The sequence below is a fragment of the Saccostrea echinata genome, unplaced genomic scaffold, assembly GCF_033153115.1.
Source record: "Saccostrea echinata isolate AGI-Se365-2 ecotype Australia unplaced genomic scaffold, CSIRO_AGI_Sech_v1 ptg000029l, whole genome shotgun sequence".
In the NCBI taxonomy this organism is placed as follows: domain Eukaryota; kingdom Metazoa; phylum Mollusca; class Bivalvia; order Ostreida; family Ostreidae; genus Saccostrea; species Saccostrea echinata.
Window position 1 is genome coordinate 41,649,808 of NW_026889778.1, and position 27,942 is coordinate 41,677,749.

At 33.7% G+C, this 27,942-nt stretch overlaps 1 protein-coding gene across 1 annotated transcript; it reads left to right on the forward strand.

The window, feature by feature from the left end:
- The first annotated feature begins 10,953 nt into the window (after positions 1–10,953).
- Positions 10,954–25,219, forward strand: LOC133194836 (uncharacterized). Its single transcript, XM_061330741.1, has 18 exons — positions 10,954–11,579; positions 14,326–14,530; positions 17,339–17,418; positions 18,202–18,319; positions 18,586–18,660; positions 19,880–20,042; positions 20,250–20,329; positions 21,624–21,707; positions 21,833–21,894; positions 22,238–22,315; positions 22,430–22,490; positions 22,593–22,979; positions 23,118–23,187; positions 23,325–23,395; positions 23,510–23,557; positions 24,225–24,305; positions 24,543–24,689; positions 24,796–25,219. Exons 1-18 carry the CDS (start codon positions 10,954–10,956, stop codon positions 24,991–24,993), a joined length of 2,634 nt encoding a protein of 877 aa, XP_061186725.1. The 3' UTR covers positions 24,994–25,219.
- The last annotated feature ends 2,723 nt before the right edge of the window (positions 25,220–27,942 follow it).

The window sequence follows — 27,942 nt, forward strand, 5'->3', positions numbered from 1 at the left end:
TATACTGGTGAAACATCAAAGACCAGAACTTATGCAATGTGTTTGTTGCCTGTTCACCTATCTGTTAAGCCACTGTCTGTAAACAAACATTTTTTATTGTCGTTGCTCCTCTTACAGCTTGTGTCCAATTTCTATAAAACTTAGTACATAGACTACACTTTTGTAGGCATTTTTAGGTCACCTGTGTCACTCAGGTAACTTCTTGCTATCTGTTTTGTGCATCATCCATTAACATTTCGAACATTTTTAGCTTCTTCTCTGGAACCAATGTACCAATTTCAAGTAACTTTGGCATATACATGTAGCATCTATGTAGAAAAGGGAACAAAAATTGTGAATTTCATGGTCCCCCCAGGGTGGGGTTAAAACCATCAAACTTATTAACATCTTTAAAAATCTTCTTTACTCCTAGACACCAAGCAGTCAAACTGTTGGTATGATTGTAATAAACATTGAGTCCTCTACCAGAATTGTGAAATTCATGGCCCCTGGGTAAGGGGTTCTGGAGTAAGGACAGGTGTATAATTGATCATATAGTGCAAGTGCATAAATTCCTTAAAAGCTTCTCTCCTCCTGTAGACAAACTAAGTGCATGGATATGATGAGCAAGAACTGTGAAATTCATGCCCCCTAAGTCAGGGGTTCTGGTGCTAAAGAGGGCTCTATTGGTTACCGAGTATATAGTGAAAATGCATAAATGCCTTGAAAATCTTTCTCTCTGCCCTTGGCTATTTTATAGATAAACTAAACATGGTTATGAGCAAAGGTGCCTCTTCCAAAATTGTGAAAATCGTGTCTCCTGCATAAGTGATTCTCTTCTTAGGGTGGAGCTCTGTTGATTTTATATTAAAAATGCATTAATTCTCGGAAAATCTTCTGTTCTTTGAATCAAGCCACATGCACTTTACATTTTGAATATTTCTCTGTATTGATAAAAAAACATACTGTAATAATAACTTTTATTTTCCAATGAAGAGAAATATTTAAAATGTCAAGTGCCTGTGTATCAAGCAAATAAACTAAGTAAATGGTTAAGATGAGTAAGGGTGGTCATGATTGTGAAATTCATAGCCCCTAGGTCATGGGTTCTGATGTTACGACGGGGCTCTATTGATTATGTAGTTGTTTGAAAATCATCTCTGCTTCTAGGCATCTAGGAGGAAAACAAAGTACAAAATTGCAATGAGAAAGGGTGGCAAAGGCAAGGGAAATTCTTGACCACTGGTTCAATGGTTCTCAAGTTATGTTTGGCAGGGCCCTATTGATCATGTTGGGAATTCTGTACTTGACTCTGAAGGAAGTTATTCCTCTTTGTTATTCACCTATGACAATTAATCACTGTTAATGATGTAACTAATAGGTCAATTGAATAAAAGAATTCAAGAAATTTAATGTAAAATACAAAAAGTACTTTTATAGTTTGTCAGGTAGACTTGTAAGTAATAAGTAAATAAAAATGAGACAAAATACCATATATTCATACATTAAATGTTACTCAAAGACTAAGTAAGGCCAATGTGTGGGGGGATTGTGCTGTTTTGAGTATACTTTTTTTATGTGCTCAAGCACTGTTGTGTTGTTTAGTCTGGTGATGGTGACAAAGGGGAGTGTAATAGCACTGGCAAGTATATAGATCTAAATGAATTGTTGCTAAGTACTAGACCATTTTGTTGATCCCTGATTGTCCTTTTTCTCTTGTTTTGGGGCAACTTGTCTTCATCTATCGGTTTTATTTTGTTTTATTATAATTCATCATGTATATTTCTGTGGATCATTTACAGGGTTGTATTATACTCAGGTGACCGTTAAGGCCCTTGAGCCTCTTGTTTTAAAATTAGTGTATAATTGATTCTGATGACTGGAAATAAAATAGTGCGTGAAATTCTTACAAAACGTAAATACATGTAATAATTGGTGCACTCATATATACTAATTCAAGGTTTACAGTCGCGTGCTTCAATTTTACATCTTGAAGAACAATCTTTCAATGGTTATTTAAAATGGTAGAATGTGTAAAATTCTTTAAAAATCCTACTACTCCTACAGTTATTACTTCAATTTCTATAAAACTATAAAAAGTGAAAAACCCAAGTAAAATTTTTCAAGGCTCTTAATTCTGTACATGTTTTTAAAGAAGATGGGCGAACAAGGCGAGCAAAATGCCTATAGTGCGACAAACATGAAAGTGAAAAAATTAAATCTCAATTATAACAAAGTTTTCTTTGATATTTCATCTAACATTAAAGTATAACGTAAAATCTCCACAATTTGCAAAAATCTCACAAAGATTGAAATTATTTGCCTATGAAATAGCATACACACACACTCACGAATACCACATAATTTTTAGCTCACCTGAGCTGAAAGCTCAGTTGAGCTTTTCTGATCACCCGCTGTTCGTCGTCCGTCTGTAAATTTTTCACATTTTCAACTTCTTCTCAAGAACCACTGGGCCAATTTTATCCAAGCTTGGTACAAAGTATCATTGGGCAAAGGGGAGTTTAAATTGCCACAATAGGGAATCCAAGTTTTACATTGAAATTTGTAAGAAAAATCTTTAAAAATCTTCTCAAGAACAACTGGGCCAGAAAAACTGAAACTTATGTGGAAGCATTCTCAAGTAGTGTAGATTCTAAATTGTTCAAATCATGACCCCCGGGGGTAGGGCGGAGCCACAATAGGGAATCCAGGTTTTACATTGAAATATATAGGAAATTTTTAAAAAAATCTCCTCCTCAAGAACCACTGGACCAGAAAAGCTGAAATTTATGTGGAAGCATCCTGGGTAGTGTAGATTCTAAATTGTTCAAATCATGACCCCCGTGGGTAGGGCGAGGCCACAATAGGGAATTCAAGTTTTACATTGAAATATATAGGAAATTTTTAAAAAAAAATCTCCTCCTCAAGAACCACTGGACCAGAAAAGCTGAAACTTATGTGGAAGCAACCTGGGGTAGTGTAGAATGTAAATTGTTCAAATCATGACCCCGGGGGTAGGGTGGGGCCACAATAGGTATTACAAGGGGGGAAATCTGGTAAAGAACAGCAAGGCCAAAGTTACTCAGGTGAGCGATGTGGCCCATGGGCCTCTTGTTTTTAATAACAGAATATACCGTCACGGTAGCTTAGTCGGTAGAGCGCTCGCTCCGTGATCGGAAGGTCGTGTGTTCGAATAATGGCCGCGACTGACCTAAGTCGATAAAAAAATAGGTAGCAACTGTTCCTTCACCAAGCCCTCGGCGCTTTGAAGTGAAAGATGCGGGTCTTTCGGATGAGACCTTAAAAACCGAGGCCCTGTGTCACGGTAGGCGTTGGCATGATATAGAACCCTCACTGCTCAATGGCCCTGAGTGCCGAGTAAAGGTCAAAATTTGAAGCCCTTCACCAGTATATGGTGACGTCTCTTTATGAGTGAAAAATTCTCGAATGGGACGTTAAACAACATACAAACAATCAATCAATCATTAATAAAAAAAATTTTGTCGAGAAAATTTTCCCTCAGGAAAATTTTGTTCATCATAATTTCATATATTTCAATAATAAGAACTTCACTCTAGATACTAAATTCACAAATTGAATATATTTATATATCTGAAGATATAGGCATTCTGCTCGCCTTGTTCACCCATCTCCTTTGTTGCCATTGCTAGTAATGGAAGAATTGTGATTCAGAAGTTCTTCCAAAATGCCACCCCTCCTACAGTTTAGGAAAACTTTAGAAAGCATCAAGATACATAACTCTGTAGAGAGTAAAAAAAAAAAAAGAGACCTATGGGCCACAGCGCTCACCTGAGTAACTTTGGCCTTGCTGTTTTTCACCTGACCCCCCCCCCCTTTGTAGTACTAATTGTGGCACCGCCCTACACCCAGCGGTCATGATTTAACAATTAGAATATACACTACCCCCGGAATGCTTCCACATAGTTTCAGCTTTTCTGGCCCTGTGGTTCTTGAGAAGATTTTTAAAGATTTTTTCTACACATTTCTATGTAAGACTTGGATTCCCTATTGTGGCCCCGCCCTACCCCCGGGGGTCATGATTTGAACAATTTAGAATTTACACTACCCAGAATGCTTCCACATAAGTTTCAACTTTTCTGGACCAGTGGTTCTTGAGAAGAAGATTTTTAATGACCCAACCCAATTTTTATCTTTTCTTGATTATCTCCCCTTTGAAGGGGGCTTGGCCCTTCATTTTAAAAATTTAAACTCCCCTTTACCCAAGGATGCTTTGTACCAAGTTAGGTTAAAATTGGCCAAGTGGATTTGATCTCTTTAGTGTGCATTGATTATAGAGCTTCCTTAAAAAGAGCATTGATAAAGCCTCGAGAAAACAGAAATTTGAGAGCTTCGGGGAATAACCTGAGTAAAACCTCAGGGAAATGATGAACACTTCACTTCGTGGGTATGGGGAATGTGGTAGTTGAAGATGGATAGCATCTACACGTGTCGGTGATATTGCGTAACAGAATTTTTGTATGGTTGTTATGTAACTAGATTTAATCTTCTATAGACAATCTAGGTTGTTAAGAGACAGAAAGGTAAATAATCGCACGTGAAGGAAAGCCATCCCTGATATATTATTGCTTTTTTGTTGACATTATAAGATTAAATTTCTTTAGAATGTTGATTAAAAGTGAAAAACGAGGGGCTTGTTCAAATGAATTAATTCTGCTCAAGTTTACATTCAGTAAACACAAATATTCAGTTATACCAACATAGTGTTGAAAGATCACCCGTTGTTTGTGTAGATGGTTGGTGAGAAGAAAGGGGCCATGCGGGGGGTGGGGCGGGGAGGCATTGATTCGAATTGGTCATAAAATACCTGATAAGTTTCATGATAAAGAAAAATTTTGCTATACATTTTATGAAATTTAAAATACTACAAATTACAAATCAAATATAATGGTGAATATTACTGTAGTTCAACCACGTAAAATCAAATAAGTCGTCTCTCCTGATTTCGAATTTTCTGAAGAAGAAAGGTCAATATTGGAAGAAGAACCGAATCTGTAATTAAGTGTATACTGATCAAGCATTTGAATAAGTCGTTAGTGGTGAATTGAGAACGGAAGAGCCCTTAGTGCTAGATATGTAAGTATTTCAGATCTTCTTAAATAAAGATTAAAGTATTCCAGATTTTTGAATTATTAAGAATATATCTCTTTTTTCATTTCAGATTTTTGAATTATTAAGAATATATCTCTTTTTTTCAACTAAACATATATATATTGCTTTATAATAATAATCGAATTTATCGTCCTGCTGCGTTGTGTTGATTTATTGATGAAGAAAAAAAAACAGAACTCTTGTTCCTTTGAGAGTCATACTACGTGTTAATATCCATCTATTATTCATATGTCTAATCTTGGTCAGTCATTCTCGCAATGAGTGATGGAGAAAGACGTGCATTTATTTACTTTTCAAGTGTAGAAAATAATCATAGAGAAGGTAAGACGGGATTATCAAATGGTTTTCATGTAATCGTTTTGAAAGAATTCAGACTAAGGAATCAAACCAAATCAAAGCGTTTTCTGTTAAAAAAAAAAAAAAGGGGGGGGGGGCAAATTGTTGAGAAAATGGGGGGGGGGCACGGTGTTGAAATTGATGGAACGCCAATCTTGATTTTTTTAAAGGGGGGGGGGGGTATTTGGTATATTACATACTTACTGTTCTGTGCTACACTGTATGTATGCAAAAGATGTACATGTATATAAAAATATAATGCAGTTATAATTTTATATCATATATTAAAGACACCTCGAATTCGATCCTCTGAGCGCATAAACTATAAATTCGGTTTAAGATTCCTGGATTTTCAGTCTGAATCTGGTGTGGTGTTTATTTGATATGGGTAAATAGTCCTCTTAGGACTGCTGCTGAACTATATATTCCTCAACCCTAATAAAATAAATAAATAAATAAATAAATAGATAAATTAAAAAACCATAATAATCAACTACGGTTATAGTATTTTTAGGTTAGTGAAGGGTCCTTCTGTTTGATATGTTGAATGTTTGGTTATTATTAACACTTTGAATTCTTAAATATATAGTAAGAAAAATAAGAAAGGTTTAGCCAACAAAATTCGCGTCGTTCTCTGTGAGGGTCGTCACCCTTTCGGCATCTGATGCGGTGAGAGAGGACTCAGTTGAGCTTATCCTGTTGTCCAATCCAATATAATTGAGCGTAAATATTTACTATATATTCTGAATGAAAATATATATCATTTAAATAAAATGAAATTTAAACTATATAATCAAATCCGATTTCTAATTGAACAAAACAGATAGTCTATTCATTATTGTAATTATTTTGATAGCGATCTTCAACTCTTGAAAAGGAGAAATAAAGCGTGAATGAGCTTAAACTGGTAGAATAATATTTTAGATTTCAGGTGATATATTCATAAAACATTGTTCGCTAAGACAGTAGAAAGAATTTTAAAAAGTGGGCCGGATTGTTGTTACATTGTTTCACTCGAAATCAAATCTTGTACAAGTAGTCAATTTGTGTTTGAATAGAATTACCTAACGACCACACGTACAGAGATAGTGTTTGATACCTAGCCGGTAACGCTGCTCTTGAAGAAGCACTTATTCCAAATCCCATCTTAACTCGCAAATTATGGGATAAGTAAACTTTTATTTAACGTGGAATTTTACGTGAATATTGCCAGAAATATAATTTTTTTGGAAAACAGCGAAGTATTCGTATTGAAATGACTTCAGTGACGGAAGTAAAATATAACGATATTTTTCCCAAACTGACGGATGTTTCATGTCACTCTGGCAAAAGACGTTCCTCAGTCAAGACCCCATTAGGAAAAGACAGTCGAAATGAACGAATTCGCGTCCATAGTAATACCAACGTTCCCGCATATGTGTCCCTACTAAGACCATCTTCTGATAAAGTTCGACGGGAGGGCAGCTCGTCCCTCCCTCGCAGGACCCCAGCCCCAAGGCCGGACACTCACAGCGGAACTCGAATAACAGACAAAACTGTGACTTACAAACGGAAAAGCATGGGTAGTGGGAAAAGGGTACAATTCAAGCATCATTTCTATGAGCATGTGCATTCAAGAGGATCTAGCCCATGTAGTACGTTAGAGGAATTTGAAGGTAAAGATATCTGAGGATAAAGATTTTTATTTATTTTTTTTTTTTTTTACAAAAAATGTTAAAAAATATACAGAATATTTGTTTTTAAATTATAACAGCAAGACCTCGTATATTCCAAATTTTAAAATTAAAAAAAAAATATTCATTGATTCTTCAAATATTGATTTATGAAATCTGCAAGGGAAGGAAAAGCTTCCACATATTTCCCGCTGTGCATATAGTTAAATAGTGAATTTGTTCTTTTGACAAATCTCTGTTGAAGCTGTCATCTCGTTAAAAAGCCTTTAATCCACGTAAAGACAAGACATTGATTCCTGTTATCGATAGAAGGGGAGCAGGCTAAAATATCTGATCCCCTCCCATCAAGAGCTTCCCCGATACGGGGGATATATCTGACAAGGAATTAATGCTGTGAAGTTTTGTGTAAATGGATAAAAAAGTTTTAGCTTCGAAACAAAACACGAAAACCAATATGAGCATGTGGCTAATGGAACCGAATTCTGATTTATGTTTTTGCGTCGAGTGGGGTTCAGATTCAAATTTATAAATTTTCAAATATTCCCTCTATTCGATTACTTAAATGTTTTGGAGTGAGTTTACTTTCATGTTTAATCTCTGAAAAATTTAGTAATTCCAATTTATATTTATTTTTTTTTTAAATTTTGAGTCTCATATGGACTGAAATAATATTAGCAGTTCTCTTTTTTTTTTACAGAGAGGATTAGGCAGAAGTATTAAAAAAATTTTACCCCCTTTTTCCTTCATGGAAAACTTGGCAAACATTTTTACATAATATATGGGTCTCAGTTTAATTTTGAATAATAAATCATTAAAAAATAAGGATCACAATAATTATCAATTATTTCAATGAGCTACTTATGTTAATTGTACATAACACAAAAAATATAAGTAGAAATCCCTATAAATAAATATATCAAGCAAAACGACGTGAGCAGTTAACGATTCACCCCCCCCCCCTCCCTTCAAAGTAAAGTGTAAGTATCCACATGCAGTGTACGTGTTATTTCTCCATTCGCAAAAATAGTTCTCTTAAAGTTTAGTACATGTATTTACATAAAAATATGATATGTTAAAACATGTTTTACAAACCAACATGCAAATAAAAGCTAGATAAATAGGCATATATTCTTGTGCTTTTTCATTTTTAATGAGTTGACAGCACTAAATACCACCACAGAACGTCAACTTTTAGATTTTTTTCTACCCATTTTGACATTTCAATTCAAACGTCAAGATAAAAACTTCCAAATATAAGATGTTTGATGTCATCTACTTGTATTTAACCTTAGAATTAGAACGATCTATACTTGATAAAAGTAGAAAATATCCCTAATTTGTCTTGTAAAGAGAATTAAATTTAATTATTCTGTCTTTTCTTTGTTAAATCTGACGTGAAAATCCGAACTTTGACCTTTGTAGATATATGAAGACGATTTAAAGTTTGACAACATAACTGACTGATCCTTGCTTCGCACTAATTACAGTGTATTAGCAGATTTTTTCTATTCTGAGGTTTAAATTTCCAACAAGTTCTAATAAAGGCACAAAGAATGAAAAGGAAAGAAAAACGAACAGGAATTCACTACCATTATCAATTGCTTTCTTTAGACAAAGTATTAAAATCTTTTGTCAATATTTATTGTGCTTTAAAAAGTCTTTTTACGAATAAGCCATTGATTTTTTTCCTACTTCTAATAATTTTTATAATTAGTCGAAGAGCAATTGATACTATGAAAGAAATTTGAAGTCCTCTTGAACATTTTTGGGCGAGTTTTATAGCTAAGCTGTGTCTAACAATGTTCCTCAGTTATAATGGACACTGTAGTCCCTGAAAGGCAGAAAGACCGAGAAATCTAGAGATGACTAATATTTCAAATGACGGATTTCTGAACAAATGGAGGAAATGGAAAGTGCTTCCGCTGAGGCAATGTAACTATTTTTTTTTTTTTATTTTTTTATTTATTTTTTTTTTTGCTTCTCATTTTAAGTTTCGGATAAATTCATCTTTTAGACTTAAATTGAAAGGAAAAAATGAATTCCCTCTTAACTTTTCACATCCCCTTGGTTTATTTTTTTTTTTTAAAGGCCCGGGTTACTGGAGTTGATAATTTTTTAAAAGTGTGAATTGATGGAATTGATGATGTTTAGATAATGATAAAAATGAGAGAAATCACGGAAAACGCTAATGATAAAAATGTTCATAAATAAATGGATATACATGTATATTAAATGCGCATGTATTTCTATTTCTTGCAATTTATGAAGAGTGCTTTATTAAAAAAAAATATGCGTGTTTTTAAGATGTTTCAAATGTAGTTTGAATAATTGATTTATTATAAGAAACTGACGTTTTATGCATGTGCATGAAGACAGAATCTCTAGAAAAGGATTCGTTCAGAACGATCGACCTTCAACAAGCACTAATTATTACAATTCAATATGAATATGACCAAATGACATTTGAATAAGTCTCCAATAATATTAAATAATTCAGATTGTATATTTAAACTCAAATTTCTTGAGATTAAATTCTATATAATTTTTCTATTCAAGTTGCCATAAATATTGCGTGACTAAATAAATTAATTTATCGATACAAAATTAAAGTATAACAACGTCATTTTTTTTTAATATGTTTATATATTTTTTTAATTGCTAAACATAACACAGGAGCAAATTTTAATATAGCCCGTTGAGAAGAAATTTTGTCGAGATGTATACTCTTGTAAAGTAATCAAAATAAGAGTTCAACAAGAAATGTCTATCGCTGTTGACTGCCCCGAAGAAATCGTTTGAGTAAATATTTAAAATGACACAAACTTAAGACGTACTGAGTTTATAGTGCTTGATGTTAAAGTTTATAGCGACGACAGGTACTTGTTTACTAACTTTGGCCTTAACCAGAAAAGGCATGAAATTTATAAGTAAAAGCATAGAAATTTTGAGAGAGAGAGTTATTTGGGATGCTGTGTATGACATATTCCAACATAAATGCATTGTCATCAGTGATTTCTTGTTTCACTGCTAAAGTGCGTTTTTAATGTTTATTTTTATAGGTTTATAATTTTACTTTTACGATTCAGTTGGTAATTTTTTTTTTTGTGATCGATGAGGTAAAAGTTCTTTTTTTTTAAATGCGTCAATTCAAAAGTTTATAATAAATGATGCAAATAGCTTGACATTGAACGCATTTAAAATCTTGTAATTCAATTGTCTGATTTTATTTTACTTCAACAAACCTTGTCAGACAGGACTTAAATTAACTGAAATTATAAAGGTCTTAGTGGGGTATCAAAAATATCAGCTTATTGATCTAAATGGAAAAAGAATCTTTTTAAAAAACAGCAACTTTTACTTTAATACACATAACAAAAATATTATTTTGACAGATTAATGAGCTTATTACGTTTGTACAGAATTGATTTGTATCCCTCTCTGGATCTAGAATAGAATCTATATTGCCAAGTTCGTATTTTCTGATTTGTTATGTTCTCTCGTCATAGTTTGCTCGGGAGTTTGACGGGTATATAAGTACATGTACATGCATATTTACGAGAGCCGAAGAGACTATAAATCTTGATGGACGCACGATGCTGTCATAAAGTAAACATTTGAAGTGGTTGAGGTTACTTTATAATTGGATTTCAATTAGGTTGAAGTGTTGAAAAGTTGCGTTTTAAATTATACATCCTGGGATTATATATAAAATTTCATTTTAAAGAACCAGTTACATACTGACACTCATTGTGATAAAGTGTGTCATATTTTGGATTCTGAGTTTGTTAAATTTTGTTAAGAGATTCAGAGCAATATGAATTCTGATGAGAATCGTCGTGTGAGTAAAGTAACGTTTGATTTGCTACAGAATAAAACCCGTATGGTTTTTTCGAACACATCAACTTCAGGAACAAAACATGGAGCGCAGACCTCAAATCGGAGACATAGCGAATTCTTATCCAACGCGGATCCGCTAAACAAGAAGTCCGATGGTCGCCGGCATAGTGAAATATACCATACCAAACGCAGACCGAGTGATGTTCTAAAAGAAACTCCTCAAAGCCATCACGTTCCAACAACTCATCAAAGTTCGCTTATCGAACACGATCGCCAATTGAACAGAATGCTAAAAGACAGGCGATACAGCGATGAAAAGATCTACCTCCTAGATGTGGTGTCTTGCGGCAAAAGTTTACGAACTAAATCTATTATGGCAGTGGTCTCACTTCAGAAACATGGCAATGTCACGGCTGTGTTCTATAATAAGTATGGAATATTGTCTTCTTCAGCCAACCGTGCAAGATTCCAGGCCACTTCCGGTCCCAAGAGGTTCTCCGAGGGGGATGTGCTGGAAGCACAGAGTCTCCAACAATCTGGATTAATCGGTCAAAGAAGCCATATCAGCAAGTTCAAGAATGTTGCCAAAGTAGCAGCATTTAGGTAAGAATTCTGAAATGAAAGAAACAGATTCACTTACAGTTGCTGGATGCTAGTAATGACCGTAGCCAAATTTTCTAGAAGGTTTTGCTTACTAATGGCTGGAAAGGTTATTAAGGTCTAATGACCCTCTGTTTTAAATTTTTTTTAAAAAATAGAAAATGAAAATAAATAAATAAATAAGAATTAAAAAATCCCAATTTGATTTTCACCAGCAACAAAAGTATTGCGATTCAAATGGAAAAAAAAGTTTGGAGCATGAAGAGAAGCTTACTTTTTCAGAAATTAATTTTATATCTAACCATGATATGAAGAAAATTTGACATAATGAATAGAAAGAACAGAAATGTATCATTATAGAAAAAATCACAAATATGAGATATAGATATAGATATAAATATAATCTACATAGTAAATTAATATTAGAAAACATAATGGCTTTTTGAGTCAGAATATCACATTGTTGTCTTTGCTTGTAAACGAAAATGTGCGTCCATGAGCAAGAGTTATCTCTCTTAATTTTTTTTTCTTTTTATAGAGAAAAATATACGATAATGATAAAAATACTAAATGATACATGGTAAAATATGCTAGTTATTAAATTTTGTGTAAAAAGATGGAAATATTTTAATTTGTAAATAGGTAAAAAAAAAAAAATGATCCAATTGTTTTAGTCAAAAAGTATACATATAAGTAATCGACAAAATATTTGCAAAAAGGAAATACAATTTAATGTTTGAGTCCATTCTGTCAACAGTTGTGAATATCATAACTGAGCAAATACCTGGCTAAATAAGTGTCACCTGAAGGCATGAATTTTCGGATATTTTTGAATTATATTTTTCTGAAGTTATCTCTCTTATCAGAGGGACATTTGACCTTAAATTCAGAACGTATTGAAAACTGAAAGTAAACGGAGTCCAAGTATTGTTGTATCTACTAGTATTTGAATGTACATGTAAAGTCTCTAAGGTATTAAAATTAAATTTTTTACCAACTTCAGATTTGAAATGTACTACAGTGACTCTTTCAATGGGATTCAAAGACAGTTCTATAACAGCATTCAAATCATATTTACGTGAAAGAATACATAAATGTATTGTTCAACTTGTAATTATTTTTTTCAAACAGAGACACGGCCCAGTTACTCAGGTAACTCATGCACTATGGAGAAAAACCTGCTTTTATACGATATTTCGCTTGCAGATTTTCTGGCATTACATGCAGATCGGCGGAAACCCATGGCCTGTTGTATATGTGTACTAAGTACTTGTATGACCTTAAACTGCGGGTTTCCGCTTAGTTGTTCGACTTCCCAAAACAGTAGGACGTTTCGTAAAACATTTTCTGTTTTAAAAAAATTATTTCCTGTTTGAAAAACCGACAAAAACGAATATTTCGGAAACGTCCTCTACATTTCTTATCTTTTTTTCCACATGTCTTGCGCCTGGTTTTGGCCATAATAGACAACATAGATTGATTTACGTTTATATATCATGATCACCCTAAAATATACTTAATGCAATCTTTATACTACCAGTTTTGGAATTGAATCTTACCTATATTTTTGGGATGAGTGAAGAGGTTAAGTTTTTTTTTTAGTAATTTCATTCCAAAATACCTGGAAGCCCAACCTGGACCAAAGTAGCATGGATGTTGCGTCAAGGGATGCTCACTTCCAGATTTGCTTTGGATGCTGGATCTGACTTAAATTTTTTGGATGGATGAACAAGTTAAAGTTTTCAGAGCAGTTTCATTTACAAGTCACTGTAAGCCCTACCTGTGCCAAACTGGCAAAGTGGATGCATCTAGGAATGCACACTACCAGATCTGTTTTGGATGCTGGATCTAACCTTCATTTATGAAAGCGAGTTCATTCCCAAGTAACTTTTAAGCTTTAGCTGAACCAAATTACTTGCTTCGGATGCTGGATCTGACCTACATTTTGAATGAAGAGGTTAATGTTTTAGAGCTGGTCCATTCCCAAGTACTTTGTAACTATAAGCCCTATCGTAGTGACTGAACTTGTATTAATGATGCATGTTACTAGGTATGCACACAGCCAGTTATGCTTTGGAAACTGAATCTCACCAACATTTGCAGAGTGTGATTAAACAGTTAAAGGTTTTGGGTCAGGAACATTTTCAAATATGTATAGATCTTATACCTGGACTTGTATAGATGTTGAATCAAGGGATGCACACTACTAGAACATTTGTTTGATGTGAGACTTTGCCTTACTTGTACATATCAATCGTCGAGGTGAGCTATGTAATCTTTGACTTTGATTACCTATGTTTTCGGATGATATCAAACGGTCAAATGTTGCCCTTTTCATGGTATCGATATTACTCTCAACCAAACTCGTTACCCAAATTAGAAAGCTTTTATCCCCAGGTAGTATGAAATAATAAAGAGCGCCATCTCTCTTAGCCATTTCCTATCCAGCAATACGACATACAAAAAGCCAGATAGAACATACTGATGAATTCAGGAATTACATCTGGTTCCTACTTATTTTTTTTCTAACAGATGATCTGGAAAAAAAATCAAATTGCATGTTTAAATATTTGCTATATTATGCTATCCGCAACTTCATCAGTAATTCACGCACAAATAATACACACAAGCACTGGCGAACTCCTATATTCCCAGCATATTTTCCATATATTTGTTATGCCTTCTAGTTCAATATAAATGCATCTTAATCTAACATTATCACAGTTAAATTTCTAAATTTTCATTAAAGTGAAAGATTAAGAGGTAGAAGAATATCCGAAGTTGATGCTAGACTGACCATGGATATCAAAGGTCAAGGTCGCCGAGGGACCGTCCATGGCAACCAGCTTTATGCTCATGGCGATGGAACGCGTAGAGTTGAGGAACCATTTGGGAAACACCGCTTGAGCACACTTTTAGCTGCCACACTAAAGGCGAAAGAAGAGGAGAAAAAGGTTTCTTACATCCCTATAATGTAAAACGATCATCAATGAATTTGAATTATTAAAATCACCTATTTGAATAAGATGATACTTAACTCTCTCTCTCTCTTACCCCCCCCCCCCCCAATTACAATAGCACAAATCTACTAAAAACAACACCCCACCCCTAAAAAAATTAAAGTGAACAAAAACAAGAGGCCCATGGGCCACAATGTATACCTGAGTCACTATAGCGCTGCTATTCTTTCCTTAAACATATTCCTGTGTAAAAATCACATGTTGTGGTTCCATGCACCCTACTCCCGGGGGATTATTCGAATGAACGTGAATTTGCACTACCTGAAGATGCTTCCATATAAATATGACTAACCATTGCTTTACTCTTCTCGAGGACATTTTTTTCTAAATATTCCTACGTTAAACTTTGAGTGCCCATCGTGGTCCCAACGTACCCCAAGGGGTCATGATTTGAGGAATCCTTAATCTACAGTGCCTGAGGATGCTTCCATATCATTATGACTTACCATGGGTTTACTGTTCTTCAGATTTTTAAAAGATTTTTATGCCCCCGGATCGAAAGATCCCGGGGGTATATTGTTTTTGTCCTGTCTGTCTGTTTGTCTGTTTATCTGTTTGTCTGTCTGTCTGTTGTCAACTTTAACCTTGCCCATAACTTTTGATTGGTTGGAGCTATGACTTTCATATTTCACATGTGTATTTCTTGTGACAAGACCTTTCTTTGGGTACCATCATATTTGACCTTGACCATGGAGTTTGACCCACTTTTGCAAAATTTTATGAGACTTTAACCTTGGCCATAACTTCTGAACAGTTGTTGCTTGGGGTTTCAAACTTCACATGTGTATTTCTTGTGACAAGGCTTTCCTTTGGATACCAACAACTTTGACCTTTTGACCTTGACCTAGGAGTTTGACCTACTTTTGAAAAACTTAAACCTTGGACATAACTTTTGAATGGTTGATGCTAGGGCTTTCATACTTCACATATGTAATCCTTGTGACAAGACCTTCCTTTGGATACCAACCACTTTGACCGTTTGACCTTGAACTAGGAGTTTGACCTACTTTTGAAAAAAACTTTAACCTTGGCCATAACTTTTAAATGGTCGATGCTAGGGCTTTCATACTTCACATAAGTAATCCTTGTGACAAGACCTTCCTTTGGATACCAACCACTTTGACCTTGACCTAGGAGATTGACCTACTTTTGAAAAACTTAAACCTTGGCCATAACTTTTGAATGGTTGATGCTAGGGCTTTCATACTTCACATATGTAATCCTTGTGACAAGATCTTCCTTTGGATACCAACCACTTTCACCTTGACCTTGACGTTTGACTTTTATTTAAAAATTTTTAACCTTTGCCATAACTTTTGAACAGTTGTATCTAGGTCTTTCAAATTTCACAGGTGTATTCCTCGAGACAAGACCTTTCTTTGGGTATCAACATTTTTTATCTTTTGGCCTGGATTTTGACTTGCATTTGGGAACCTTCGCCATAAGCTGCCATACGGGGGCATCAGTGTTTCACAAACACATCTTGTTCCTTTCTATTCTTATGTAAAATTTTGATCGCTTATTGTGGCCCCATCATACCCCTGGGGGTCCTGATTTGAACAAACTTGAATCAACACCACCTGAAGATGCTTTCATATATATATATATATATATATATATATATATATATATATATATATATATATATATATATATACATACATATATATGACTAATCCTGACTTTGCTGTTCTCGAGAAGAAAATTTCAAAAGATATTTTCCTAAATATTCCTAAGTAAAACTTTGATCGCCCAATGCTTCTACACCCTTTCCCGGGGTCATGATTAGAATAAATTTGAATCTACACTATGTAATGAAACTTTCACTTAAATTTTATTTTTTTCTGGTTTTTTGCTATTTGAGAAGAAAATTTTAAAGATAATTTCCTAAATATTCCTGTGTAAAACTTTGATCGCCCATAGTTGCCCCACCCTTCGCGGGTGGTCATGATTAGAACATTTGAATCTACACTATGCAGGCCTCTAAGTGGCCTCTAAAATTTAGGCGCCAACTGGCGCCAAAAAAAATTAGTCGCCAATGCAAATTTTTAGTCGCCAGGCCATTTTTCTAAGGCGCCAACTTTAAAAGTTACTAGAAGATAGGGACCCATGGCATGCATAAGAAAACACGACATGTCCATTGCTAAAAATAATTTCCTCTTCTTTTAAATTTCTTTTCGCTTTTTCAGAAAAATTGTTAATTCGACGATCGCCAAGTCAATTTAAAATGGTCGCCAATTTGGCGACTTATGGAAAAATTTTAAGCGCCATTCAAAAATTTTAGGCGCCATGGCGACTAAATTAGTCGCCAATTAGAGCCCTGCTATATAATGAAACTTTTGCATAAATTTTATTTTTTTTTCTGGTCTTGCGGTACTTGAGAAGAAGATTTTTGAAAGATGCCATCAAATTTTCACTAATTCATTATTTTTACCATGAAAAGAAATGTGACCCTGCATTTGAAAAAAAAAAAAAATGAATTCCCTTAACCCAAAGATACCTTTTGACAAGTCTGGTTGCAATTGGCCTCAGTGGTTCTTGAGAAGTCAAAATTTTTAAAAGTTTAATACGACAACAATACGACGATGACTGACAGCGGACAAATTCTGCTCAGAAATGCTCTCTTGAGCATTTGGTTCAGGTGAGCTAAAACAAACAAGATCAAAAATAAGGTTCCATATTCATGCTTTTCTTTGCCAGTTTAATCTGAATTTCGAATTGTAAGCCTTTATTTATTTGCAGAAAATGTTGCGGAAATTACAGACTGTCAGTAGAGCAGTGGGACGTATCTGTGCTTTACAGAGGCTTATATTGCAACGGAAGTATGTTTAAAATACTGTAAATGTATTATATTTAGCGTGTACAATATTTTGCGGAAATTTATTTCTTTTTACTAAGTTAGAGTATATTTGATTTTTCTGAATGTTTATCTTTATTATTTGTGTAATAGGTGATTTGACACGACAATAAGCTATGTACTTGATTTAGCGGAAGCCGCTTTCCAACAATTTGCAAAAGCGCTAAATAGAACAAGCCACCAAATGTAATATGTTCACTTTATTATGGTGCATTTATTTATGTTTGTGTAAATGTTTTAGCACTCTGATATCATTTTGTTTGAAGTAACAAGTAACTAAAATTTCATCGAAACTTTGCCATTACTTATATTCACTTCGCAAATGTTTGAAGCAAATTTGATATTGAAGTTATCAGATGGATTTTTCTCTTTTGAATCCAAGATATATGCAACTATTGATTATTCAAGGACAGATGATACAAACAATGATACAAACAAACTTTTATTTTAAAAAAATTGAAAATAACAACTTAAATCATGTTTATATAAGTAAAATAAGCAAGTTTATCACTGTAGTTTTTAATTTTTCATTGAAAGTTTCACTGTAATGGGATTTAAAGTGACAAAAAGTTGTATATATTAATAGCGATGGTTGCAGGAAGGTAGACACAATTTATTAATATTTTCGAAATTTATTATTTGTATCATTTACAATCAAAATAGATCCATAAATATAAACCAAACCAGGCATCATTTTTTTGTATCCTCTGTCCTTAACGGTACACTTTTTATTTCGTTACTGTAATAGTGCCAACGACACTGTATATCAGTCACAGTTAAAGGAAATCGGCAGTTCCCCAGTCAACGAGAAAAATACATATGGAGCCAATAGGATTGACGTGTCCTATTTCAAAGCTAATCGTCAGGTGCATTATTACGTTATAAATAAGAACTTTGTCATCATTTTCTTATTGCAAATAAGGATTTTCAATACTAGTAATTGCCAGACTAAGTATTAAATTTATACAGTGATTATGTGCACATAGTAAAATAGCAGAAATATCTGTGAATTACATTTACATATGTATATTAGTATATTTAATAGCTCAAATCTTTCAAAGATTACTATTTATATTGTCATCTTAATTTTTAAAAATTTTAAAATAAATATCATGTTTGATTTTTTTTCCAGATGCGAATGTCCCAGCGAGGTTTACAGATTCTGTCTAAACCCCCGGACCAGAGGACCAGGGATGACATACGATATGTAAGTTAAACATGAAAACGTGCTCTATGACGACTAAATTGAAAGGAAACAATCTCTTTAAAAGTTCTCAATTGCTTAAGAGTGAAAAGACACTCTACATTTATATTTTTTATTTACCTGAAGATTTTTGCGAAAAGAAGATGGGTGAACAAGACGGGCGAAGTGCCTATAGAGCGACAAACATGAAGTGAAAAATAAAATCTCGATTATATTAAAATTTTCTTTGATATTTCATCTAATATTAAAGTATATTTTATGAAAAATCCCTCCAATTTACAAAAATCTTACAAAGACTGAAATTATTTGCCTTTGAAAGAGCATACACACACTAAAGAGGACAAAAAGGACCATTTTCTCATACTTTAACAAAATTTTTCGATATGAGTGGGTCTTCGCTCCATTTTTTTGAAAATTAGTCCTAAAAGTTTGCATTAAAATATACATTTTTTATTTTACAAAAACATGGAGCAAAGACCCACTATACCTTAAAAGTACACTTTTATGACAAATCATTCGCATCTTTCCGAGAAATACTTGAAGTCCATTAAGTCAAGGTTCATATCACAAACAAGATTTAAATGCCACTATTCATCATGAGCTGTGTAGCGTAGTGGTTAGCGTGTTAGTCTCAAAGCAATATAATACATAATACGGATTTTTATTGCTAGGGTTCGAATCCCACGAATATCAATTTATTTTTTAATAAAAGAATAATTCTTTCCGAGATCTTTTTTTCTCAGAAAAGTTTTGTTGAACTTAATTTCATAAATTTCAATAATGAGAACTTTACTTTAAATACTTATTCACAAATTGTATTTGATTTTTTTAATATCTGAAGCTATAGGCATTCTGCACGCCTTGTTCACCCATCTTCTTTAGTTTCAGTCTGCAAACCTCGACCAAGCTCACGAATTGCCTCAATGAAATCTTCTTTGTTCCAAATAGAAAAAAAAAACTAGATACAATTTCAAGGAAGCCCCCGAGGTGTAAACTAAATCTTTAAACAGGAATGAATTTCTTAAGAGTTGTCATAAAATACCACGGTTGTTTAAATTTGAAATGATGAGCTATAAGACAAGCAACTTTGTCAATCATTTTTACATACTGGGATGGGTAATTGAATGTTGCAAATATTAATTGTCACTTTCCGGAAAATAGTTTGTTATTCTTGCATACAAAGAAAATTTTGTGAAAAAAAAACCTTTTTTTAATAATGCAGGCAACCAATGCCCTCCGGAATGTGAAATATATTGCGGAATTTCCCCTGAGGATCCAAGAGGCCTTGGCGCGTGTAGGATTTGTGGAATGCTACGATGCCAAACGCTTCATTGTGAAGGAAGGGGGAGCTCCAGAAAACGCATATATTGTTCTGTATGGCTCAAGTTAGTGAAAATGCATACTTGTATTTGACTTCAGAATTTATAAAGATATTTCAGGTTGTTTGTAAAAGGAAGGAGGATATTGCATGTTTTTATGAAATATGTACCTGACCTTCCCAAAGAAAATCTTGAAGTACTGTGAAAGACTGATATGTGTTTGCTGAATTTATTTTATAATGTTGTATAAGATAACATTGTTACTTATTGTAGTTGTAACTGCTATTCTGGATGATCACAAACTATCGGCAACATCTATAGACGTATTAATAAAACGAGGGCAACCCTTTGGGGTAAGTGTATCTGTTACTTTCCCTTAAAGCTTGCATTGAATACTTTTTATTTCTGTTGTTCTCATTCTGTATAATGTAATTAATGAATTCATATTTAATCAGAAATTGACAAAATCACCATTCTGTACAATTAAATAGTTTGGTACAATGTCACATCCTATTAATGAAACTAAGGTAATATTTGAAATTCAGCACTCAGTGCGCATGCGCTCGCACAAAAAATGATTCTACATTTAAATTGCTTGTCAGTGCTAAAAGAGGCCAGGAGTGATGATGCACTGTCAGATAGTTTATGTTTAGTATTTTACTTATGATGGTGAACTGGGGTGGAGTGTAGTTTTTTCTTCTCCTACCTCTTTTGCTCTTTCTTTACCTTAAGATTTTTTAAAATCTCTTTTCCCTTTTCCATCTCCTTCTTTCTCCTTCCCCCAGCTGGAAACATATTGGTTTTAGGACTGTGATGTTGTTCTAATGCCTGTTTGCTGTCTTTCACAAATTTGGCCAGGCCAAAACTTTGGAACTTTTGATTGGAATTAGTTTTATTCTTAGACTAGGATATTGTTGTTCGTGATCCAATTATACTATAACAACACATTAATTCAAGGTCAAATAAAAAGGGCCAAGATCAACGGATCGGAATTGAAAAGATTCGCTTTGTGGAGGAAAATTTAGTTTATTGTTGTCAGTCACTGAACTTGAGCGAGGCTTATCTCATACACTACAACCTTAATGTTTGAATTAGCAAATTATTGAGAATGTTGATAAATTTGTGTTTTGCACCACGAAATGAACACTGTAAAATTTTTTTGTAAGTTTGAACACAATACAACACAATGCAGTGTTTGTTGAAAGAAGTAGACCTTCAAACTTTTCCCTCCGTATAATTGGTTTAAATATTTGTCTGTCGTGAAATGAATATCCATTAGACTCAAACATTTGCGAAATGTTATAAAAAATGCTATAAAATTACTCGATACATGGACCATACTTTTGCACTAGCAGATATACCACTGACCTAGTTAAAGTTGCAATAGCTACTTTATCTACATGCAATAAATTATGAGACTTGCAAAATTCTATTGTCTGCGTTTGTGTATTAAATACTGAAACAAGACGGTAAAAACAATTTATGAGGCCAGCGGTCCACCAAGCATTTTCTATGCGATTCGAACCATTTTGTTTCTTTTTGAAAGAGAAAATGTAATATGTATAAGGAAATTTTTCCTATAATAAGTATTATCAGAAGTTAAGTAAAAATTGTCACAACATAGAAGCAATATTTTTGTATCTTAAGGAAATAGGAGTTTTCAAAAACAAACCAAGGGGAGGATCAAATATTACAAATGAATACACAGAAGTCTTGAGGATACCAGCGGAGGTAACAGAATTATTTTGACAAGTTATTTTTGTCTTTAACTCTTGTCAACTTTATAAGAAACTGAAACTCATGTACATTGAAGCTTATAAAAAAATTCCTACAAGATGCAATGATTATGTGTTTAGGATTACAAGAAGATTTTTATGGGTGGAGTGCAAATTGACCCCGAGAGTGACCCTTATCTCAGGTGAGTTTGGCTGTCAAATTACCTGTGTACTGTCTTAAACAATTCCCATTTTTTCAAGGGGAGAGATGACTTTTACTAAGAGAAATAAATCTTAAATGACATTTGCTAAGAAAGGTACATGTAACTCTAAAATGGCATCTGCCAAGAGAGATAATTCTAAAATGGCATCTGCCAAGAGAGATAACTCTTACATGTAGCATACATGTAGATGTATCACTGTCTTCTTAAATAAAGATATTAATCTCTCTTGAAGTTATTTTTCTATCTCATTTTGCATGTGTTGCATGTTTAAAATTATCGAAATTCATTTCAATATTCATCTTCTGTCAAATGCCCTTTGTAGGAAGTTCAGTTTCCTGAGAAACTGGCCTCTTAAATCTTTAAAAGAAGAACCAGGAAAATATTTTGTGACTTATTTTCAGTAAGTATTGATTAATAATTCATTATATCTAACAGTTATTTACAAATTTATCACGTCTCATTCATGGCGTTAATATTTTATGAAGTCTCTACGAACTTTTCATATTCATTATAGACGAAATGTAATACTAACAAGAGATAGCAATAAATCCGACTGGATTTACATTGTGAAAGAGGTAAGAAATAGGCTAAAAGATGTGTTGAATATTTGGAATGAAAATCCTGAATTTAAGCATATTACATGTTAGTGCTGTATATCGATTTACTCATGTTTTCAGGGATCTTTAAGGGTTTTAAAAAGACTGGACAAAGTAAAACCAACAGTGAATAAACGTTCAGGAGAGTACAGATTGGATGCTCATCCCAGTGGGTATTTTTCGTTTCTTAGTCAACACCAGGATTTTGATCGTTATATAAGTTACCATGACATCGATCTCCCGCCTCCACTTCAAATGGAGGATGGCTCTGGGGATGAATTTGATGGTCCTTATTCTAGTCAAGGGACTCCGAGGTATAAAAAGTCCCAGGCGCTGACAGACAGACTAAATACAGTTTTACGGCCACATACAACAGGAAGAATGATTATCACTCCCGGAAGTGAAAGAGAAACCGACCAATCACCAAGGTCGGCAGTCAGTGATAGTCCCGCAGCAAGAAGTCAAAAGGTTACTATTTGTGTTATACATATGGGAAATTCAGTATTTTAATGTTTTGTTTATTAGAAAGAAAAGTTAATTTGAATTACTTCAATGAAAAATAAAGTAAAATAAAAAAAAACATATTTGGAATCATGTTCTTCACAGAGTCAGACCCCTAGCTCCAACAAAGGTGGATGTGAATCTCCTGCCCTCTCTAGTATCACAGAGGGAGAAAGTAAGTTTTTCATGTACAGAAATTATATACAATTACCATTCATAGCATTATAAAGTAAGAAAATAAATTGATATTGACTTAGGACTAAGGAGAAACACTTTGATCACAATCCAGTAATGGAATGCCTTCATTTGCAGTTGCACCGGATGGAAAGAAAAGAATAGGGTTAAAGACACTTTTTACAGATCTTGATACAGGTGCTAAAACGGTAAGACCACACCTACAAAATAAATGTTTCTGTCAGTCACTTTTGGTTCTTTTTCTTCTTATCAAAAGGAAAAGTATTGTATAGTAATTTGAACTTTTGATTTCCTTAAATTAGCCAGAAGATGAGAGGATTCGCAGAGTAAAAATTAACCCATTGATAGAAGTAATCAAGCTTTAGTGTTCTATCTTTTTAGTCTTGCTGCTATGTGTGTGCATTGCAAGCTTTGTAAAATGAGCAGCAAGAAAGGGGGGGGGGGTATGATTTTGTTTTTCATACCTCATTATTCAACTGCAGCAAGTTTAATGACAGATTGAATTTCCATTATGATGACAATAAATATGATAATTGCAAAAACTATCCTTAATCTAAAATCGGCCAAATGAGTGTAATTTTTGTTCTTGATTTTAAATAACAATGTAATTGTATGGAATTTAATCATAAACTATCAGATGCAAAATATGTAATTACAAAGAAAAAAAATACATTGTCTTGATCTACAATGATTACTGTTTTGTGAGCTTTTTTGACTATTATTCATACTTGTAGCACAATGCAAATTTGGTGATGGGTGTTGATGATGTGAATAGTGTTATAGTTTTTAAATGAGAGATTATAAAATTAATATGTACTTTCTTCACATGTGAATTTTTCAAAATGATGCTATATTTTTATACAGAACCTTTAACATACTATAGATTGACAGTATATTACATGTAAAGATTTGCAAATTGGAGTGACTATCTTTCTTAAAAAAGTTTAACTTCTGAAATGTGTGTTACGTAAGGATCACAAACAGTCATGAAAATCCATCTAAATTGTACCCTTCCAGGAACACTTTGTGCCATTACCAGAGACAGACAAGGAGCCGGAGTGGGTCCATGTGCAAACTCTCACAAAAGATCAAATATTTGTATGTTTTATCTTGAATCTTTGCTCGTAAGATTGTGTAAAATCTTAATTCTGTTAATACAATTGATATGAATATTACATGCACTCCATCATGTTGTTGGCTGGAAAATTCTTCATATCCTTGTCAAAGTTAAAAAAAAAAATTGGCATCTAGTTTGTATATGTTTTGTCCTTACTCTCTACCCAAGTATAAAATGTTAATAATTATGTAAAGTATGGCAAAATGTTCATTAAATAGGGTCTCCAGTATGTGACATTTGAAAGGGACAAACAGCCACAGCCAAGCTTTGTGGTTATCAGTAACGGGGCTGAGGTTGTCCAAATCAGTCGTACATTGTTCCTTTCTAAGCTCGATTTCAATGCCAGAGAGAGGCTACGCAGTGAGGTATATTTTATTTGATTTTTTTGCAAACTCCTCCTGCATCATACTTTATGTATGTAAATGATTAATATATGAATATGTAAATAACTATTTATTTTCTGACATGTAGGTTTCCCCGTATCCAACAGATGAGGAATTACAACAAAATTTAATGACTCGTATTAACTGGGAATCCTATAAAGATATAGTTCTTCAGCAGTTTGTGAATGAAAAATCCAGACGTAGACCAGCAACACAATGTGTCAAATATAGACCAATGAGATTTAAGCTTACAAAATCAACTGTGGCGAGGTCTGTGTATTCATAGTTTTTGTGTCACCTACTTCTTGATATGTTGGAAATTTCAAGTAAATGTACCGAAAATGGATAGCTATCTGGAATAAATTTTGATATTTGAGACTTGGCTTCCAAATTGCATCTTCTGTTATCTGAACATAACAGCTGAAATTGATCTGACCAATACTGGATTGACAGACACATTAAACTGAATAATACATGTATGCTTCATGATTTTGATTAAATTATTAATTTTATGATCTGCAGTTCATTAATGCCAAGAAAAAAACAGAGAACGTAAAAGCAATATACATGTATTCTTAACTCTTTTTTGGTTACAACTATGCCTGAAAAAAAAAACTTAAATCAATGCACTACAGGTCCAATGTAGTTCAACTTAATACATGTAACAATGGTAAGCATTAAGATACGAGTACAAGCAATAATGAAACATGAAAAGCCAAAAATGTTGTTTTGCAACGAAGAAAAATCAAGCAGCTGTGAACGAAAAATTTTCAATTTTCTGAACAGAATTAAATATTTTGAAGTCTTTTGGTCTGTATATAATCTCCACAGGGATGTTCGGGCTACGGTGTTCCTTCTTAGAAACAATTCGAAAGCGTCGTTTGTAACTTTATATTCGCCAGCACTGATAAAATAACCATGGTTATTAGAACTATTTGTCATTTGCCAGCTTTCCTTCCAAATGCGATGATGTCAAATCTTTTCATATTTTTGGTCGATACTTCTGTTATTCGCTGGCACTGATAAAATAACCAGGATTAGAAACTATCCCCATGTGTCCATTGCCACATGGAAGCTTTCCTTCAAAATAATATATCATCCGTTTAACATGGAATATAGAACATGGAACATGGAATATAATGGAATATAGTTTGGCCTTTTCGTCTGCTCCTAATTACTGTAAAATATCAGACTGAACACAATCAAAGTAGTATACATAGGAAATAAAGATTAGTGCTTACAGTTAGTTAAAAATTGTTTTCATATTAATTTCAGATGTGACGTTATCTTTTAAATGAAATACTATAAGTAGTAAATACACGTTTATACCGTTATCAGGAAATAAGCTTTACGTCAGACTGGGTCGTGCAGCCTGTATAAACAAAGTATTCATAAACCTTTAACGTTCGCAAAATAGTGCCTATTGTTTTAATTAATATATTTTTATTAAACCATGGTCTTTATTAAAATACACATTTGCCATTGCGGTCATTATTAAGAAAAGTATATAACTTGTCCACGAACTTTATGGACAATCCTCGTATGTCTATGAAAAAAGAAATGAATGGAATTGCACAGTTCCTGACATTTGATAAAGAAAATATGAAAAGGAAGATTTGTCCTCTTTGTTAGAATGGATTAAGTGTTTTAGAAATATGTTAAAGAAAGAATAGTAAAAGAAATTTAATGGCAATATAAGAACCATCTATCCTTCTGTTTTCACTAGACCGGAGGTCATAGAAGAATTAGAAAGACTCTATGAACAATTTGCTCTGCTTCCAGTCAACAAGGCTTGTTACAATATCGATTTTGTTTATAAGGCTTATTATTATAACTGTATTTTAAAAGAACTTGGTTTTAATTCTAACTTGTGCTCGCAGTCAGTTCACTTTCTAAAGATGAAATTCTTCAAAATCACATTTCAGTGTTTAATAGTTTAAACATTCCAATAAACCAATGTAACTTCAAACTACCCTACCTATACTGCATTTCTAAACTTCATATAAATCATTATAAACAGAGATACATTGCCAGATTTAGCAAATGCTCTACCAAGCCCCTATCTTTACTCTTTACAAGAATAGAAACCGCTGTAAAGGAGTAACTTCAGACGTACTAAGCTACAACAGCATATTCTTGAAGTGGTGTAAATCAGATGTGTGGATTCTCAAAACTCCAAAGAAATTTTTGAAAATTTTAAATCGCCAATTTTTTTTTTTCAAAAGTCAGTAACATCAAAACATACTTTTCTACACTTTATATAACCATTCCTCATGATAAATTAAGAACTAGGCCTTTTGTTTGTTTGCTTGTTGTTTAACGTCCCTCTCGAGAATTTTTCACTCATATGGAGACGCCACCACTTGCCGGTGGAGAGCTGCAAATTTTGACTTATACTCGGCACTCAGGGCCATGGGGCAGTGAGGGATCTTTTTCGTGCAAACACCTACTACGACACAGGACCTTGGTTTATACGATCTCATTCGAAGGACTGGTCTCCTCGTCCCAGAGTGGGAATCGAACCCGCGACGTAAGGATCAACTCCTTACTCCGCGACTCTAGAGCAGACGCTCTAACCACTGAGCCACGCGGGCGACTGATATCATAGACAACTGCTTCTTCAATAAAAATGGAAGTCGGAAATTTTCGTATCTTGTGATTGGACATTAACCAAAAAAACTTTGGTAGAGATCACTTTGATTCTACACACAAGTACATGTACTCTGAAGTTCATATTAAAAGGATGCTAGAGCTCCTCATTGATAGCATTTTTGTATTCCTCGGAGACCAGTTCTTCCAACAAACTGTTGGAGAGTCCGACAGGCACTAATTGTGCTCCTTTATTAGCCGAGCTGTTTTTATATTCTTTTGAAACAAAAATTATTCAGAAACTTCTACGTGAGAAGAAAACACTTGCCGTGGCCTTTAATTCGACGTTTAGATATATCGACGACGTATTATCAATTTACAATTGTTACATCCATTCATGTGTCGACTTGATAAATCCCAGTGAGCTCTAAATAAAAGACACCACAGGGTCACATCTGTTTCATGTTTTGATGTTTTACTGACTATAGTCGATAAGGGTCACCTAAAAACTAAATTGTATGACAAACTAGATGACTCCAACTTTTCAATCGTCAATTTTCCTTATTTATCAAATAATATAATATCCCGCCATCGCCTGCATATGGGGTTTACATCTCCCAACTTATTCGATACCCAAGAGCATGCT

Excerpts from the sequence above, each read along its gene's own strand:
- LOC133194836 (XM_061330741.1), top strand. The coding sequence starts at position 10,954 with ATGAATTCTGATGAGAATCGTCGTGTGAGTAAAGTAACGTTTGATTTG. Across the intron at positions 18,320-18,585 it reads ATTTCAAAGCTAATCGTCAG|ATGCGAATGTCCCAGCGAGG; the intron begins GTGCATTATTAC and ends TTTTTTTTCCAG. Across the intron at positions 18,661-19,879 it reads CCAGGGATGACATACGATAT|GCAACCAATGCCCTCCGGAA; the intron begins GTAAGTTAAACA and ends TTAATAATGCAG.